At 42.0% G+C, this 20,561-nt stretch overlaps 1 protein-coding gene across 3 annotated transcripts in view; it reads left to right on the top strand.

Annotated features, from left to right (window-relative positions):
- Positions 1–20,561, top strand: part of LOC125724447 (histone-lysine N-methyltransferase ASH1L-like) — a 64,474-nt gene that overhangs the window by 32,170 nt on the left and 11,743 nt on the right. For all 3 annotated transcript variants that reach the window (XM_049001133.1, XM_049001132.1, XM_049001134.1), the window contains 12 exons: positions 30–138; positions 1,647–1,853; positions 1,959–2,105; positions 2,624–2,732; positions 6,806–6,946; positions 7,895–7,965; positions 10,086–10,252; positions 15,314–15,466; positions 16,672–16,726; positions 16,863–16,995; positions 17,463–17,744; positions 17,960–18,046. In XM_049001133.1, coding sequence (XP_048857090.1) covers positions 30–138; positions 1,647–1,853; positions 1,959–2,105; positions 2,624–2,732; positions 6,806–6,946; positions 7,895–7,965; positions 10,086–10,252; positions 15,314–15,466; positions 16,672–16,726; positions 16,863–16,995; positions 17,463–17,744; positions 17,960–18,046 — 1,661 coding nt within the window. The remainder of the gene's footprint in view (positions 1–29; positions 139–1,646; positions 1,854–1,958; positions 2,106–2,623; positions 2,733–6,805; positions 6,947–7,894; positions 7,966–10,085; positions 10,253–15,313; positions 15,467–16,671; positions 16,727–16,862; positions 16,996–17,462; positions 17,745–17,959; positions 18,047–20,561) is intronic.

The following is a 20,561-nucleotide window of genomic DNA, read 5'->3' as shown; positions in this document are numbered from 1 at the left end:
GCATTCATGTGTGTGTGTCTTACCTGCAGATGTGTATGTGGATGTGAAGCCGCTATCTGGGTATGAAGCCACTACCTGTAACTGCAAGCTGCCCCAGGACCCCAGTGAAAAGGGCTGTACAGAAGACTGCCTGAACAGGTGAGCACCATACCCTCTTAAACACCATACCCTCCTCACCTGAACAGGTAAACACAGCCATACCCTCCTCACCTGAACAGGTAAACACAGCTATACCCTCCTCACCTGAACAGGTAAACACAGCCATACCCTCCTCACCTGATCAGGTAAACACAGCTGTACCCTCCTCACCTGAACAGGTAAACACAGCCATACCTTCCTCACCTGAACAGGTAAACACAGCCATACCCTCCTCACCTGAACAGGTAAAAACAGCCATACCCTCCTCACCTGAACAGGTAAACACAGCCATACCCTCCTCACCTGATCAGGTAAACTCAGCTATACCCTCCTCACCTGATCAGGTAAACACAGCCATACCCTCCTCACCTGGTCAGGTAAACACAGCTATACCCTCCTCACCTGAACAGGTAAACACAGCCATACCCTCCTCACCTGATCAGGTAAACACAGCTGTACCCTCCTCACCTGAACAGGTAAACACAGCCATACCTTCCTCACCTGAACAGGTAAACACAGCCATACCCTCCTCACCTGAACAGGTAAAAACAGCCATACCCTCCTCACCTGAACAGGTAAACACAGCCATACCCTCCTCACCTGATCAGGTAAACACAGCCATACCCTCCTCACCTGAAGAGGTAAACACAGCTATACCCTCCTCACCTGAACAGGTAAACACAGCCATACCCTCCTCACTTGATCAGGTAAACACAGCCATACCCTCCTCACCTGATCAGGTAAACACAGCCATACCCTCCTCACGTGATCAGGTAAACACAGCTATACCCTCCTCACCTGATCAGGTAAACACAGCCATACCCTCCTCACTTGATCAGGTAAACACAGCCATACCCTCCTCACTTGATCAGGTAAACACAGCCATACCCTCCTCACTTGATCAGGTAAACACAGCCATACCCTCCTCACCTGAACAGGTAAACACTAGGGATGTAATGGTATGCAAAAATCATGGTTCGGTATATACCTTGATTTTGATGTAATGTTTCGGTACAGTGGAGGTAAAAGAAACAAAACATAAATTGCTTTTTTTCGTTATTAAAAAGTGGTTTGCCAAACAGTATAACTGTCTTTCTTAAATAAAATGTGAATACTGATGCAACCTACTAATAAAAAGCTAAAATGACTTAGAAGTAAATCTAAATATTCTCTCAAGGAAATAAAAATAAAATACATATCCATTAAGGTGCACATTTAGAAAATTAATCTATACTGTAACAAATACAGTACAAAACAAATACTTACTTGCATCAAATTTCTGATTTTAATTTTTTTATAACGGTTACATGGCTGTCTTGGGAATACAATGTTGCCCTTTCAACAGCTTCTTTTGTAGTCTGTATCTGACCTTTGACCTTGTGTAAGCACACATCATATTAAATAATTGCTATATGAACCGTCCGGTTTATGTCCCTGCATGATGCTCTACGACCGTTTAGTCTTCCTGCTATTTCTCCACCTCCACGTCCCCACCCCCAATCTCTCAGGATGATATTTGCAGAGTGCTCCCCAAGTACATGCCCTTGTGAAGAGCACTGCGAAAATCAGCGCGTCCAGCGGCACGAATGGGTGCAGTGCCTGGAGCGCTTTCGCGCCGAGGGCAAGGGCTGGGGCATCCGCACCAAGGAGCCGCTGCGGTCCGGCCAGTTCATCATCGAGTACCTGGGTGAGGTGGTCAGCGAGCAGGAGTTCAGGTGAGAGCCTAGCTGAATGAGCAAGTGAGCTTAGCCACCCCCCTTGGTAAATCCATTAAGAACATCCTGAAGTTTAACCAGCTGTGCTTGTCTTCTGGACCACAGGAACCGCATGATAGAACAGTACTCGTCACATAACGACCACTATTGCCTGAACCTGGACAGTGGTATGGTGATCGACAGCTACCGTATGGGCAATGAGGCTCGATTCATCAACCACAGCTGTGAGCCCAACTGCGAGATGCAGAAGTGGTAAGGAGGCGGAGCCTGGGGGAGCATGGCCTGGGACATGATATGGATCCATCTGCTTTCTGAGCATGGTCTCAGCAACAGGGCTCAAAGTTCAGGGCCAGGCTTGATTAATCAGCACCACCCATCTGGAATGCCTGTTATTCCAATTTTGTATGGGATGTGCACTTTGGAAACATTTACATTTCTTCATTTAGCAGCTGCTTTTGTCCAAAGCAACATACATTTTTAAGAAAGCAGGGTCAGACAGTGTCATAGAAGCTCACAGACCCAGAGATGAAATCACTCTGCCAGCCATGGGAACCTTCCAAAACACGATTAGTTCCCTTTGACCTTGTTCACTGTTGAGGCATATTGTCCCTGTAGACTGACACAGAGTTGTACTGAAGGATTTATATGAATTCATGTACTGGCAGAAAGGCTTCTAGAAATCCAGGGGCCTCATTTTTTTCATTGCAAAGTGAAAGCACCCTTTGAGTTTAATGAGAGTGACTCTCACTTGACTGGCCTGCCCTCTACAGGTCGGTCAATGGGGTCTACCGGATCGGCCTCTTCGCCCTGAAGGATATGAGCAGCGGCACGGAGCTCACCTACGACTACAACTTCCACTCCTTCAACACGGAGGATCAGGTGAAACTCCTGTGCAAACCTCTGCCCTCCTATCTCTAATCCTTGGGAACATCATGCATTTCTTTAAATTCATTATGAGGTATTCTCTGTCTCCCATCCATCATCCAGCCAATAGGACAGGGTCAGTCATGTAAAACATGGTTATTTATGAATGAAAGTTGCATCAATATGCATCATATTGCATCTTTATAGAACCAGTGGAGAACCATTTCAACTACCACCTTCACCGTGTAGCACCCACCTGGATGATGCAACGGCAGCCTTTCTGTGCCAATATGCTCACAACGCAGTAGTTAAGGCGCAGGAGGTCATTTTTACCAGTTAAATATAGGCGATGATTAGGAGGCCAAATTTGAAAGGGCTACAGTAGACAGTTTTACCCTGGGTATTGGGGTACCACCAGTACTCTTTCCAAAGATGGCCAAGGATATTTTAGGATCTCAGGGAGTCTAGGCATTGGCTTTACATCTCACGCGAAGAATGACACTGGGGTGGGTCTACACAGGATGGGCTAACCAACTTTCCCACACCAACACATCTTCCAGCAGCACCAAAGCTTTTCCTATTTGGTCTCCAATCCAAGTACAGGCCAGGCCCAAACCTACTTAGCTTCAGGTGGATTACCTAGTCTGAACTGCAGGTGGTATGGCTGCAGATAAGGTGTGACATTTATAATAATAATAATAATAATAATACATTTTATTTAAAAGCGCCTTTCAAGACACTCAAGGGCACTGTACACAACAAATGATAAAACAAACATAAAAGGAGATAATTAACATAATCCTTAAAAAACAATCCAAAATAAGAAGACAGATTCAAAAAATGGTTATATGGAATAAGCAGTTTTAAACAAGTGAGTTTTGAGTCTAGATTTAAACAGAGGAAGAGAAGTAATGTTAGTAATGTCGGGAGGAAGCGAATTCCAGAGCCGGGGAGCAGAGCAGCAGAAAGCCCTGCTCCCCATAGTGGCAAGACGGTGGGAAGGGACAGAGAGAAGAAGAGAGGAAGAGGATCTGAGGCAGCGAGATGGAATGGCGACCTGAACCAAATCAGACAAATATGGAGGGGAGAGGTGGTGTATGGCCTTAAATGTATACAGGAGGATTTTGAAATTGATGCGATATTTAACTGGTAGCCAGTGAAGCTGCTGCAGAACAGGAGTGATGTGGTGGATAGAAGGGGTCCTGGTGATAATGCGAGCAGCAGAGTTCTGGACAAGTTGGAGCTTATTGATGGATTTTTGAGTAAGACCAAATAAAAGTGAATTACAGTAATCGATACGGGAAGTGACAAGACTATGGACAAGAATGGCGGTGGCGTGTGGGGTGAGAGAGGAACGGAGACGATTAATGTTGCGCAGATGAAAATATGCAGACCGAGTGATATTATTGATATGTGAATTAAAAGATAAAGTGCTATCTAGTATGACACCAAGGCTTTTCACATATGGGGATGGGGAAACCAAAGAGTCATCTATGGCAATGGGAAAACAATTAGTTTTGGATATTGTTGATTTGGAGCCTACTAGAAGAAACTCTGTTTTAGTACTATTAAGTTTAAGAAAGTTTGAAGAAAACCATGATTTAAGTTCAGCTAAACAGAGGCTAAGGGAAGGTGGAGGAAGAGTGGAATCAGGTTTAGTAGACAAATAAAGCTGGGTGTCGTCGGCATAGCAGTGAAAATGAATATTATATTTACGGAAGATATGACCAAGAGGAAGAAGGTAAATAATGAAGAGGAGGGGCCCCAGAACAGATCCCTGGGGGACACCAGTGGCAACAGGGGAAGGCTGAGAAGTGAAAGATTTAAGCTGAATAAACTGAGTGCGGTCAGACAAATATGATTTAAACCAATCTAATGGTGTATGGGAGAGACCAATGGAGATTAACCTACTAAGAAGAACAGAGTGAGAGATAGTGTCAAAGGCTGCGCTCAGATCAAGGAGAATAAGAATGGTAAGAAACCCAGAGTCAGCTGCCATAAGAAGGTCATTGGTTATTTTTATGAGTGCTGTTTCAGTGCTATGGAGAGGGCGAAAACCGGACTGAAACTGTTCATATAAATTGTTATTAGTTAAGTGAGAATGAATCTGGGTTGCAACTATTTTTTCAAGAATTTTTGAAAGGAATGGTAAATTTGAGATAGGGCGGAAATTATCAAAATGATTAGGATCAAGACCTGTTTTTTTCAATACTGGGGTGATAGCAGAAGTTTTGAAAGAAACAGGAACGGTTCCAGTGGTTAGTGAAGAATGAATGATTGCAAAAATAATGGGAAGCAGAGAGGGTAGACAGGCTTTGACTAGAGGTGTAGGAATGGGGTCTAACTGACAGGTGGAGGATTTTGACTTACAGATAAGATCTGAAATATCAGAAACAGAGGGAAGCTGAAAAGCAGAAAAACAATGTAATGGCAACATAATTTCAGGAGAGGTACTACAAAAAACATCAGGAACCAAGTCTTGATGGATTTTGTGAATTTTGTTAATGAAAAATAACATTAGAGAGTCACAAAAGGAAGATGAATAGAGGTGAATAGGTAGAGAATCTGGTGGCTTGAAAGTAGAGTTAAGCAGTGAAAACAGTGATTTAGTAGAATCTTCATTTGAACAGACAATGTTAGTAAAATAAGTAGATTTGGTTTGATTAATGCATTCCTTATAATATGAAATATGATTATTATACATTTCTTTATGGATTGTGAGACCAGTTCTTTTATACAGACGTTCAAGCTGTCGAACCTTTGCTTTCATAAGCCTGAGTTCAGCTGTATACCAGGGTGCTGACTGAGAAAATAATACAGATTTGATTTTTATAGGAGCAACAGAATTTAAAATACTATTAAGACTACTGTTATAATGAGAAACCAGATCATCTAAAGTGAGCAAGTTATTGAAATGCAAAATACTTGAAAAAGCAACAGAAAGGGTGTCAGAATTAATTTGTTTGATGTTACGGTAAGAAATGGTGCGAGGATTCTTTAATACAGAAAGGGTCATTTTAACATTAAAAGAGAGTAACAGATGATCAGTGATTGGCAGTTCGTCAGCCTTACAGTTGAAAGGAGTTAATCCAGAGCAGCAAACTAAGTCCAAAGTATGGCCCTTAGTATGAGTGGGAAAGTTTATATATTGATTGAAACCAAAACTGTCGAGGCAGGATGAAAAGTTTATGGTGAGAGGATGATTACTGTTGTCCATATGTATGTTGAAATCACCCAGGAGTATTATATTAGGAGAAATAGTAGCCAAGTGGGTCAACAGATCGGCAAAGTCACTTATGAAATCAGAATTTGGCTTTGGAGGACGGTAGATAGCAACTACAACAGTTGGAACAGGTCCCGAGAGTTGACAAACAACGGATTCAAAAGAACTAAAGATAGGTACCGACAACGACCGAACTTTCCAATTCTCACGATAGATTACCGCAAGACCTCCACCACGGCCGGACTCCCGAGGTTGACAGGTGTAAACAAACCCCGGGGGAGTGGAGTCGTTGAGCTGGGAGAAATCTTTGGGCTGCTGCCACGTTTCAGTCAAACAGAAAAAATCAAACTTACGGTCGGTGAGGAGGTCTTGAACGAGATGTCCCTTGCTCGTAAGCGAGCGGATGTTAAGCAGACCGAAGTTGACACAGGTGCTATCAGATTTGGCGAAAGTGTTAGCCGACCTGGCCAGGCTGGCTAATACACTGTGGTTAACAGCCCGGTCAGAGTTCAGTGGAGAACAACGAGAAGTGGACCAGAAAGATTGTATTGGCTTGGCGTTGTCATAATGAAAGTTCCGGCGAGAGCCCCGATGAATATACTTTCGGCGAGGGAAAAATGCGATGTCCGTGTAAGGATGAAGCACAGCCGGCGGTAGAGCAGCCAGGTGAAAGCGAAGTCGGAGGAGCGCATCAGCTGTATACTGGTAAAGGCCAAAACCAGGTCGGTTTAGTATATATAGCTGTGAAGGTGGCCCCCGTACCTGCTAGATCATGATAAAATGTGGTTAATATGTTTCATACACAGATTCTTAGTGCCCTTATCTCTCTCTCTCTCTCTCTCTCCCCCCCACACTTCCTATGCAGCAAGTGTGCCGGTGTGGCTCGGAACATTGCCGGGGCATTATTGGGGGCAAGAGCCAGCGGGTCAGCGCCCTGCCAGGCAAGACAGGAAGGGGGTTGACCCTCAAAGAGAAGAGGAAGCCGAAACAGCAGCTAAAGAAACGGGTGAGGAAGAGAGAGGCTCAGGCCGGCGTGGCATGTTGGGTTTGTTCCACACTCACACTCCACCAGCTGTCCCTCCCCCTGTCAGACAAACTGCAGACAGCAAGGCAGTTCGCAAGCCACTGAGCTTTGATGGGGCACACCATTTTAGGCTTAGAAGACAGATTCTGTGAAATTCCGTGCTATTTTTGGAATCTGGAATCAAAGGAAAGTCCGAATTTTCCAGTTGACGTATTGGCATTATACGGGCCCTAAAGCTGTGCTGTCTCCATAGCAACAGAGTGCCGTTGCCTTGCCAACCTAGTGAGCCAGCAGCTTGCTGCCATGGAGAAGTGGAACACCCCCAACTGAGCTGTCTGTAATGCTGCAGCTTCCCCCCGTGTAGCCTAAGCGGCAGTGTACCAGGGGTCTGAAACATAAAGGCCTGTTTGTCACTTTGTCACATGACCTCTGTATAAATGTTTATATATGCAATGTCACTAGCTGGTCTTGGGATCTGGGCCTATAAGTGAATGATCAGATGCTGCTAAAAGAATGATAGGCATCTTCAGCCTGAACCCCTAAGGGATACTCAGTTCAATTTCAATTCAGTTTTACTGGTATAGCGCATTTTCACAACATTATCCCTGCCCAAAGCCCCCCCTAAGCAAGCCAGAGGCAGCAGTGGCAAGGAAATACTCCCTCGAAGGAAGAAACCTTGGGAGGGACCACACTCAAGACTGAAACACCACTGTATGAATCGCAAACTGTTTTACTATCGAGTCAGGATGCCATAAATCACCCTGTGTAAGAATTAGGATGCTCATGAGCTGAGTGATCTGCAATTGGTCCCTTACAAATTAAACCCACACTATGAGACAGAGGCCTATTATAATTATAATCCCTATTTTATGCCTAATTATTTTAAATTTAATTATGATTTGATGCTTAAACTCCCTCTTTGACTGACAGGAGGAAGAGGCCAGCGAGAGTGGGAAGTTCAGCTCTCACATGCTCATGAAGCCGATGTCTAACAGGGAGAGGTACAGTATCACTTTAAGAGTACATAACATACTCATAAAACAAGTAACAAAAGGCACAAGTACAGTGTCACTTTAACAGTACACAACCTGCTCATATACCATTACCAACAGGGAGAGGTACAGCATCACTTTAAGAGTACATAACATTCTCATAAAACAAGTAACAAACAGGAAAAGTACAGTGTCACTTTAACAGTACACAACCTGCTCATATACCATTACCAACAGGGAGAGGTACAGCATCACTTTAAGAGTACATAACATACTCATAAAAACATAAAGAAAAAGAAGTACAACACCAGCTTAACCAGAATACCTCTCTCACCTGCTCATTATGTGTAAGGGAGAGGTACAGAAAGAGGCACGGGCTAAGCTGGGGAGATACAGTATGTGGCTCATCTCTAAGAGGTGATTTTGCGATTGAAGATCACTAAGAACAGACAGCCTGGTAACAGGGCAGTGATAATACTGGGCAGTGTTGGTCTCTGAATGTTCGGTTGGCTGAAAATATGCACTGAGCCTGCTTTGACTAATCTCACAGGATCAGAGATAAGTAATCACAATGAAAAACAGAAATATATATCAGACTGATTATTCTTCTGCCCCGAGTCTTTACTTTAGAGGCAGTCACCAGGTTATGAACAAGATCCATTCCTTAAGTTTCTCTATAAGTTGGTAAGTTGTAAAAATAATACTACAGTACATGATAATAATAATAATAATAATAATAATAATAATAATAATAATAATAAAGTAATAATAAAAGTAACTGCTTAAAGTACTGTGCTGTATGTACTACCCATTGTATTTAACCTGAACTCTTAATATAATAGGCTTTATGGCAGTCCCTTCGTAAGTATGAGTTATCCATAGGGCTGTCGCAGTGAAGGGATTTCCCCTGTGAGTATTTAAGGTGGCTCATTATTGCCTTTTTTGTTGTTATTTTGCAAAGTTATGTCAATTTTAAGTACTTAATTGTTAGAATAATTAGTTGATTTGTAAATATGAGTTTTCTATGGCCTGTCTGCAGTTCCAAAAGTTGGCCATAAATATAACAAAAATATTGTTATTTCGAAATAATAAAGAGAAGTCTGAAAATTATTAAATTATCAAAATTAAAAAGTTCCAATCATTCTTAAGTCTTTTAAATATAATTAAAAGAAATATTTATAATATTTCAAAATGGTCAGTTGAATTGTGCATTTCTAGTTTGTTTACATGAATAACAAAGCACCCACCACTCAAATTATGCTGAAATCGGCGTTGGTACCTCCGTAAGGACCCAATGATTGATATCTATCGTAATCCTTTACTCAAAAATAAACTAAATTGGGTATACCTAGAAAAAAACAACCCCTGCTTACTCCTGGTCAGTGAAGTCTTCCGTGTTTACATGGATTTCAGTATGTAAACTTCATCTACATATGAGTCACACCTTTCAAATTTAAGGTTATATCTTTGAAATCACCATGCCAGGGTAAGCAAAATATCTCAAATGCCAAAAAACACATAATCATTTTGGGCAGCGACCTTACAGTTTAAGTATTTTTTTTATCCACATAAGTAAAAGTATGATTCTGTGGTTTGTGAACTTTGTGTTTGTGGTGGTTGTTTGCCATCCCATGCACTTGGCTTATCAATATCATGGTATTGCAATATTGCGGTTATCATGAGAGCCCTAGTGGTCCATAAGTTGGGAATTCTTAACCCAGAGACTGCTATATTACCTTTTATTTTTAACTCACATCAACAATTGCATTTCTTTAATAACAGACATTTTGATGCACATATCCATTTTTCCATGTTTTTTTTTCTGGATTGTTGTACATAAACAGAGATAGTACAGATAAGCAACCCCATCCAGCACATTCTTTTCTCATTTAATTTCCCGTAAAACATTTTGGGTTTGTTTGACCTGCTCCTCTCTGTTCCACAATTACACTGTCTGAATCGCCCTCCTTTTTTTAGTTACTGATGCTGTGTTGATGATTAGCTGCCTGGCTCCACATCGATGCCCATATACCAATGCCAGCATCGAGGAACCCACTACTCAGCTCACCGGCCGTCATCTCAGGCACATGATGAGTGCTTTAATGAACATGCTGTTCTTATCCTGACAGGAATTTTGTGCTGAAGCACGGGGTGTTTCTTGTGCGGAACTGGGAGCGGGTTCGAGAGAAACAGGAGATGTTGAAGAGGGAGGCGGAAGGTGACAGGGAAGGCTGTGGCCTGTCACTGTACTCCCGCTGGGGAGGGGTCATCCGGGATGATGGGAATATCAAGTCAGGTGTGTATCTCCACTGCATGGCAATGTCCATGTGTTGTGTGTGTGTGTGTAGGTGGGTTTGTGTAGATCACATTTTGGAACCAAAATGTCCCCAAAGTGCGGTAAAACCTGAAACTTTCTTACTTTTGAGGACATTTTTCAGGTCCCCATTTGGATAACCTCAGGATTATAAATATCCGTGAATGCAATCAAAAAAGTAAAAGTGGCAAAAGTCTTGTTAACCAAAAGTAACCAAACAAAATACATTACGGCTGGGTAGGGGTTCAGGGTGTCATAATTGGGATTAGGGTTTTTCCCATATAAATGAATGAAAGGTCCCCATTTAGATAGGTACGTCAACATGCATGTGTGTGTGGGTTATGTAAACATTACATTATTAGGACCAAATATCCCCACAATGTGATAAAACACCTGTTATTTTGTTATTTTGACGTTGTGGGCTATGGAGTCTGTCCCCGCAAGGGAAAACTCAATCTTATAAAAATCTATGACTGCAATCAAAAAACTACAAATGCCAAAAATCTTTTGTTTGGTTACTTATGGTAAAGGTTATGGCTCGGTAGGGGTTAAGGTTGTCATTGTTGGTATTAGGGTTTTTCTCATAGAAATGACTGGAGAGTCCCCTCAAAGATATGAATACAAATGCGAGTGTGTGTGCGTGTGTCTGTGTGTATGTGTGTGTGTGTGTATTTATATGCTGAAATATATGTGAGCCATGATTGAAGAGCAAGTTTCCAAAACTCATTCAGTCCATGGGATACGCTAAACTGAGTGAGTCTTGGTTCCCAACAGGGCCGCTGATGGGGGAGAAACCAGGTCAGTGGTCCCCAGCCCCTGGGTGAAGAGGGACCCCAAAAGGGCCCTCTAATATTTAAATAATCTGATGGAATAATTTGTCAAAAATCCATATTTGAAACTTGTGAATCACGCAAAAGCTTGTTATTTTTCATATTCCTGATTTTCCCTGACACATTCTAACTTGGAAATCATGTACTGGAGAACAGAGATAAGTAGCAGAGCAAAAGTTGAACAGATGGAACTATTTTGTACTTCAATAACATTTAGTGCATCAGTGAATATCTTTTTGCTTATGTATCCATATTTCTGTATTGGAAAATTAAATCTATAACCAATATTCTTCTGTCTAATATTGCCGTGCCAGCACTTATTAGCAGAATATCGTTTTTTATTCTGTGGAAAATGAAAGATTGATATCCTGGCTGGATTTAATAATGAATTTTAAACATATCGTGGGTCGTATAAATAAAATATAAATAATAATCTGTAACTCATTTTGACAGCACTCAATCCCCCTATAACTAATATATGAACTTGTTCGTCCTCCATTATTTTGTTGTAGTGTTGTAGTTAAATTATGGATTAAGTTTATCCTTCCAGCTTTTTACAACTTTCATAATTATTTTGCATAATGGTCCCAGTTCCTGTTGTGCGGTGTGAAAACAACACACGAAAGTGGCCAGGAGCTACAAAAGTCCCCGGTTGAGATGTTCCAGGAGCTTTGGTGTGAAAGCAGTGACTATTCGACCACCACCCTAGTCTGGAGTAGAGATTAAAAAAGGGTTCTGGAACAACCTCTGAGGAACTACGAGTACAATCAGGCCAAGTTCTTGTGGTGTAAACACAACAAAAAGGTTGGAAAAAGGTTCTGGTTCTTAAAAAAAGTTCATGTAGTGTGGAAGTTTATGAGAACTTTTTTGTTGTGTGCAAGTAGAATGTGTTGTGTGTGCATTATAGCCAATCGGTAACCTGTGCTCAGTTGATAAATGGTGGGCGAGCGGGTGGGTAACTTGGAGATCTTGTCTTTTATGCACTTACTATATTTTATCATGATTTGTACTTGATCACATGCTCAGCAGATAGAGTGGTGGCTCTGAGGCTAGGGATCTGTCCCAGCAGTCAGATGGTTGCTGGATCGAATTTTGTGAAGGCTAGGAGTGATCCTACTCTGTTGGACTCTTGAACAAGGCCCTTAACTTGCAATTGCTTTGTCCTGAGTATGATATCTCTACATCCAACCCTATAAGGAAATTTGGGGATTGGTGGTAGGATTGGCAGAAATTCACATGGGTCCCTTCAGACTAGTGTGGTACTGAGGTATCACCCACTGCCTGGCTGCACTCAGGCTGTCATCCCTGAAGTGGTTTATTGTGTGGTGGGTGTGGCAACATGCTGTAATTGGCATGTTTCTTACCCTCTCATGCACAGTGAGGAGGGTGGTTTGAGTGGCCAAGACATCGCCAAGAATCACAGCTCGAACACTGGAGATGGTAGTTGGGCTTAGAAAATCTCCAGACTGTGATGAATGGCAGTGGATTTGTTGTGAGGCTGTATTTCTGCTAAATACCCGGGGCAAATTGTTATGGTACTTGGTATCTTGGATTCCATTAAATACCAGCATTTCATCCACAGGAACTTTTAAATCCATAGCGATCATTATGGAGTTGGTCCCCCCTTTGCCTCTATAAAAACTACCACACTTCTGGGAAGGCATTCCACAAAAATTTGGAGTGCATCCGTAGGAATGCATTTGTCAGGTCATGCATTGATGTTGAACATGAAGGCCTGGCTTGCAATTCCTGTATTAGTTCATCCCGAAGGTGTTCATTGGGGTGGAGGTCAGGGCTCTGTGTGGGCCAGTCAAGTTCTTCCACACCAAACTCACCCAGTCATGTGTTTATAGCCTAGAATTGCCCAAAATATCTTGGTATGCACTTTGGCTGTATGAGTCACTGCTGCTTCGCTGAGAAGCCTAAAGTGCGTAAATGGCCTAAGTACACATAAACCCCAGACTTAAGTTGATGGTGAAAATGTGAAAAAAGCGAACAGCTATGTATATTTTTGACTTACGCATGGGAGATATGACCCCTATAGGCAGAGATACATCAGAATATGAGTATGTCCCATGTAAATGATCTTTACGTGTATTCTGCCAGTGACTTAAGCACTTTTAATTACATTTTTTCACCACCCACTCTGTGGGCTGTTTTAAGTCACGCCCTTCTACATGGCCAAGCACAGTGTTGCAATGTTCAGAAAGTCAAACATTTAATAAAACTTTACTTTTACATATATTACACATTTAGAAATGTGTTTCAATCAAAAATGCATGTGAATAATGATGTGTGTTATATAGCACAATAGTTTATAGAAATATATTAGTATATACAAATATTACATTACACATATTACCATTAGCCTCGATTCAGGACGTACACACTTGGCCTGGATGTCCTGTATCATGTCTGAGCACAATAGTCTCCCCAGTCCCCCACTGGTCTGCGGTCACATTGTGTTTAATGATTCTGGCCTGAGCACGCTTTCATCATTACCATGTGACTTTTTGTGTTGAAGAAAACAGAAAGAAAAGTGCTGCGCCCAGCACAATGGAGTTCGTGTTAATATCCTTATTTTGTGTCTTATTTGAATTGTTTTTGGAACAATGACGCACAGCCCTCTTACAGATTTATTGAGTTTGCAATGCAGCAATTTTCATTTAATTATGTTGCATGTATAAGAAGATATTCCTGTATTTTACCAAATATTTTTTGTGTATTGCGTCCAGTTGTTCCTGGATACTCACCCAAAATCTGAACCTCTGCTGTAGACCAAAGTGATCTCTTTTCTGCTATGTTTGTTAAATATTCAGCCTTTATCCTGAAACCCTTAAACCAGCAGATGGTGAATGGGCGGATCATGTAACGCTAATCTTTGTGTGCCAACAAATTCTACACATTGTTTCATATTGTTTCATACATATGCGAGGTCAGGGGTCCCAGACGAGACTTTCTGACCAGGACACTCGTCTAATTGGTAACCTTTCTGTGCTTAACCGTGTTGATATGTGGATTTTTAGTGGCAGTTACTAGCAATTGGTTTAAATTAATACATCGCAGCATATGCGATAAAGTATAAGCTTGTTTGGGCTATGCAGTTAACTGCATTTTTTTTCAGTCCATGCTACTAATATAACATTTACACTTTATCTACTGGTTAGGCATATTTGCTTGATTACAGAATTGTTATGAATGAAAAGGGAAAAAATCTGAAGGATATGGATTTGTTCTTAAACAAATCAATCATCAAGCTTCGACGTAGGGCTTTCTGGTGCCAGGTGCCATGAACACCCTTATGCTTGAACATACTGTTTGTCATGGACAAACTGTGGCCAGCATAAAAGTTCAGTAACAGCTCTGCTCAGGTTCCGATTGAATAGCTTCCACCTAATCACATCCTTCCAGCTTTTACTCTTGTTACCTGCGTGACTGTTATAGTCCCCCAGTAAAGTCCCCAGAGGGGGTGCCTTCCAGCACCCTGTCCAGTGTCTCCCAGAAGGCTGGATACTCTGAGCTGGTGTTTGAAGCTTGAGCAAAGACAAGAGTCAAATCCTGACCCCCGACTCAGAGTCGAAATGAGGCAACCCACTCGTTCACCACAGAGAACTCCAATGTACAAGGAAGGAACAAGGGGTTATGAATAAACCCACATTTACTGGGTACCTCTCACCCAAGGCGACTCCAGAGTGGAATAAGGTCCAGCCTATGGTGACCAAGCGTCCTCTTTTTCTCAGACTTGTCCTATTTTTTTGGGAACTAAAATGTATTTCGCTTTTTGTCATGTTGACATTTGCTTTCTACAGTCAGAGTACTTTCAGTCTGCATTAGTGCAGCGCCTCTCTTTGCGCCCTGTTTCTGGTGTCTTCTTATGGTCACTCTAGTTTGGCCCTTATCCAGGAGTTTGGCTTCTGAGCCCATGCTCTCTGTGTTGAGGTGAGGTCAGCTATATCTAGATGGTACCTCTCTACTTCCTTGATAAAACGATTTATCAAGACATTGGAGCTATGTTTTTACAGACTGCTGAGTACTATATATATATACACTGTATATGCGTGTGCTTATGTGTTTGGGTGCGTGCAGGGTGTGAAGATGTGTCATCTGTGCTGCTATATATGTAGGATAGGTATTTGACACTATTAGTTGTATATAGCTGTGCATGTGCTGTCATCTGTGCATATGTGTTCACCGGCTGCACTGTGCATTGCAGATGTGTTCCTGACGCAGTTTTCAGCATTGCAAACGTCACGGTCGGTGCGCACGCGGAGGCTGGCTGCCGCTGAGGAAAACACAGAAGTGACACGCACTGCCCGCTTGGCGCACATCCTCAAGGAGATCTCTGACATGATCATCAGCTACAAGGGTGCGTGCCCCGCCTGCCCCTGCAGCTTCTCCTGCCCCCTGTGCGCTTTCTCGCTTGTCCTGGGAGACGGGGCCACGCGAGACTATGTGCAGCTGCTAATACCCGCCTGTGCATCCCCATGCATTTTTTTATTTGACAGGCCCATGTTAGTCAGCTTGCCTGAAGTCCTGATTGTGTATAGCTGTCAGATTGCAGTCAGGGGTGTTTTAGGTACTATCGTGAGAAATATTTTGCCAACAATTTTTAAATGTATGGATTTTTACACGAATAGCCTATAAAATGTGATTTCATCGAAACCATAACATTTCTCATTCATTTATTCATTCTCTCATTCATTCATTTACCCAAAGCTATATGCATTTTTCAGAAAGCTGAGTCAACCAATCCCTGGAGCAGTTATGATTAAGGGCCTTACTTTGGGACCCGATGTTGAAATCCCAAAACTGACCCTTGAACTTGAACCAGCAAACTTCCCGTCACAGTCCTAGCCCACATCATTTAAAGCCATATCTTTATTTAAAAATAGGTTAAACAATAAGGTAACTGATGCGGAAAAGTATGTTTAGTAACTCATGGAACCTTTATTGACAATATCCTCATCCGGACTCTTTCTGTAGCTGTTGATCAGGCCAGAGCTGGTTAGGAGGCATTTTCGCTATACGGTACGAAATTGTTTCATTTCAATTATATTTTCAGGAGGTCTTGCTTGAACAGCCTGATTCACATCACACTACAGCTTTTTAATGGGATTGGTCTTTACAGTACTGTGCATTTAGCAAAAAGCTCACCTTGTCTGTATGTATGACATTGCTGTAGCAGTGCAGTGGAATTTCAAGGTTGTCTTCAGCAAACTTGAGATGGGCAGCAGTGTGTATTTGGAGGCTGTAGTTTCCCTGATGCTAACCTTTCATTAGCACTGCTTTTGGTCAGTGATTTGTGTGTGTTTTATTTTGTAGGAAAAGTTTAATTCAGACCTGACTTGACAGGAACACCTGAAATCCAGTCACCTTCATTTGAAGAGGACTGTGTAATATTCTGTTTCTGTTAGCGACCATATTCTCTATGAAGATGTATAAAGATATGACAAGATTTGTACATGTTTTGTAGCTTGTTACATAACATTGGCTTTATTATTATTTATTATTATGATTTAATGACGATCAAGGATTCCTGCCCTGACTGATGGACTTTCGCTCTCTCTCTAGACTCGACCAGTCAGATGCTTGCTGCTCCATTGCTTACTCTGCCCTCTAGGAAACGGTGAGTTACATTTCTGAGTATGTCTGTAAATGTAATATATCTGGGCTTTCCTGTGATGTAGAATTAGACTATGGGGTTGGCGTCTCTGGTATTGGTTGTGTATCATAATGTTCTGGGTGCATTTTATGTGTTTTAGGAACACACAGTACTACGAGAAGGTGTCAGACCCGCTGGACCTTAATACCATTGAGAAGCAAATCCTCACAGGACACTACAAAACTGTAGAAGCCTTTGACACTGACATGCTCAAAGTGTTTCGAAATGCAGAGGTCAGTTTTCACACTGATAATGTTTTTCTGAGAGCCTACACTCCTTTATTTGGATGTGAGTTTGATGAGTGAGTTTCACTGTGGTTTGGAATGAATTTACACTTGCTTGCAAGTGAGGGCCTTTGTAAATTTAATGCTCATCACCAGCTTCTCACAAAGGGCCCAAAGCACTTGTCAGCACTTTTGGAAATTGAGGACAAATGTTGTAGCGCAGGCCTGGTCAAAAATTGCAGTATAGAAGTCTGAATAGACTTATAGAAGCTTAAAACGTGGCTTAATCAAGCTCTGGTGCAACCAGCCATTATTGAAAGATCCCCCTGTGTCCACCCTGCTGATGTGTTCAAATGTCATAATGTCATCCAGACTGGCAGGTGGATTTAACTTCGGTCATTATCTACTGTTGGGAGGCGGGTGAGCATGAAACCAGTCTGGTTCGTAATTCACTTATTTCGGACTTCGTCTTGCAGAAGTTTTATGGGCGAAAGTCGGCCATTGGCCGGGATGTGTGCCGACTGCGTAAGGCTTATTATGGGGCGCGGCACGAGGCTGCTGTGCAGATTGACGAGATCATGGGCGAGACGGCCAGTGAGGCTGACAGCTCCGACTCTCTGGACCGGGACCATGGCAACACCAGCAACCAGCATGGGGGCGGGGCATCAGGCCCCCACGACAAGGACGAAGATGTCATCCGCTGCATCTGCGGGATGTACAAAGATGAGGGCCTTATGATCCAGTGTGAGAAATGCTTGGTAAGGCGCCTACATCATACACACTAGATATGATGCCTCTGTGACCATAGCCTGGGTTTAGATTGAAAAGAAACATAGCACTGGCAACGTCAGCACATCCAAGCCTAATTAGGGGATTTTGCTTTAACTGAATTAGCTTTACCCTATCCAGGATAAAGACAGAGCTTGTGGCTGAGGTGGTGCAGAGTAACCATCTACTGGTGTCCCCATTGCAGGTATGGCAGCACTGCGACTGCATGCGCGTGGAGGCCGAGGTGGAGCACTATCTATGTGAGCAGTGTGACCCACGGCCAATGGACAGGGTAAGCAGCAGCCCCATTGAGGCCTGGCTAAAAGATTCAGACACACGATGGGAATCTGTGATGTAACCTGGGGTCTCATTTATCAGCTTAGAACAGTTCCTAAAAGTGTGCGGCAAACAACCATACAAAGTGAACATTGCTGAATCTCACAAACCCTAAATCTGGCTGACCTGACAACTTCTGAGTTGTTCCCCTGTCAGTGTATAACAATGGAACAGCAGGTTAGCACAGCTACACGAGTCATCATATATATAATAAGTATTACGCAGTACCAGAACTTCTATATTTTCATCTTTATTGTACCGCCACTTCTCACAAGTTGCCAGTACTCTGCTGCGAGAGTGGCAGAGCAGCCCGCGCAGTACCGACAGCGTTGTTGAGGCACTTCTGTTGTTCCCAACACCCCCACCGCACCCCCGCCGCCGTTCTCACGGTCAACACAGTAGCGACACTTTTATTTCTCCACTTCGAGCACTGCTTATACAGATCACCATATTAAACGCCAGTTTAACTGATGCTCCCGGGTATTAGCACAGTACACAGAGAGCGCTGTAGACATGCAGCAGAGCAGAAGCACAGCATTTCAAATCCACTTTATAATTTTACGTTTAAACCGGTACAGGGGGATGTGTATCGATGCATGTTAGAAATTAATACTAACTTCTGCCTCATTTCGGTGAGATGAATATTTTAAAAGATATTTAGCATCAACACTGCTAGAGAGCCACATGAAATGAACAAGCGAGCCATTACTTAAACGAAACTACAGTAGAAGTAAAATTCATGTCTCTAGCTACTTTTGGGTTAGTTTACCATATTAAAATAAACTAGCAGTGCCAGAAATCGTTCATTTAACCACATATTCTACCATATTAACCAGACCTACCATTAATGTTTATGCTATCGCTTGTGTACATAAAGCTTATTCTCATATGTGTCATAGAGTAATGATAAACCTGCGAATCCCGCATTTGCTCTTGCGACACCCCGGCACACACTTCCACTTCGACCTGCAGAACTGCCGTAAACGTGGAAATAAGTTGCGTTGTGAACCTGCGGTGGGTTACTTTTCCTTAAGGACCCAGATTGTGTGTCTTAATAAATTGAAATTGAATTGGGAGAAGTGAATTTGTAAGTATAGAGCATCACATTTTCCAGGTAGGATAAATGCGGTTTCAAGTTCATTGGAATTCAGATTCAGTTTTTTAATGCAACAACTGCAGATTCAAATATACACTATTCATATTCATTTTCCAGTGGCACAAATATCAGCCCATAGAGAAAGACCTAGCATGGGGAAAATGCTGTGTAGTATACACACAGTACTCTACATCAAATAATACAAAGAGATTTCACTTATATTTCGCAAAGAAATAAGACACGAATTGTACTCTGAAAAACGATGGGTGCTGAGAAAGAAGCCGGTGCCTGAAGATGTGGTAAAACATTTTATTGTACAGTACAGTGAGCTTCTTTTTATGTGAAGAAGCATTTAGCACAGTACAGCTGCAGTATCTGTGTCATGTCTGCCTATTGTAGGTGTCACATCACATATACTTTACATTACTGTATGCATACTGTATTACAAATTGGATATGGACAGTGGGCCATTATACACTGGCAGTGCTGCCCATTCTCCTGCACCTGTTACACTAAGCGATACACCCACTATTGTTCTACTATATCCACTTACAGGCATCTCGCAATCAGTGTACATTATTTACTATAGACCTCAGACATAAATACAATCGGATGTGATTTGATCAGGTTTATCTTGCCACTAGAGGTGTGTGCATAGTTGGAAGTGTTCGTAAACATATGCATTTTTCTAAGCACAGGAAGAAACTGATAAGTACCATTCTATGCGAAAAAAATATGCGTATGCTCAGTTTACGCACAAAACTGTTTATATACACTGTTGATAAATGAGATCCCTCATCTGATTTCACTGTGTAATTCTCTACATAGTAGTCTGCATAGATTTTTCTATATAGGGAACAGTGACTGAGTGAACAATTTCAATAACAGCCACAGCTTAAATATGTTGAACTTAAGCGTGTCACTATGACAGTGGAAACCACAAACATTGAAATAAGAGCAGGAAGTAATTTTCCTGTCACTGACGAATGTCCCACATGCTCATTGTAAAAGTAGTGTTTCCCCAGCTAAAGTTTGTGCCTGACCGTTTCTGTTAGCTTTCAGCCCTGATAGCCTGCTGATTAGGCCTGATTAAGCCACACACTAAATGAGTTGCTTAAATTTTAAAGATTTTAATTGAAGTTCCCTTAAAACCATATTTGTTAACTGGCTTCCTTTAATGTTCCAGTCATGTTAAATAAAACTGCTGTTATTAATAATTGAAATATTAAAAAATGACTTAAAAAGTGGTCTTTCAGATTTACTTAATTTTGCTATTTCAAGTTAATAAAATTTTCATAATGATTTCTTAGAATCTCCTATAGCCCTTGAACAATTAATGAAACATATTTTAATAACCTGACCAAGGGTTCCCATC

Source organism: Brienomyrus brachyistius, unplaced genomic scaffold, assembly GCF_023856365.1.
Source record: "Brienomyrus brachyistius isolate T26 unplaced genomic scaffold, BBRACH_0.4 scaffold56, whole genome shotgun sequence".
NCBI lineage: Eukaryota > Metazoa > Chordata > Actinopteri > Osteoglossiformes > Mormyridae > Brienomyrus > Brienomyrus brachyistius.
The sequence above is the reverse complement of the archived record's forward strand: the minus strand, read 5'-3'. Positions and strand labels throughout refer to the sequence as shown.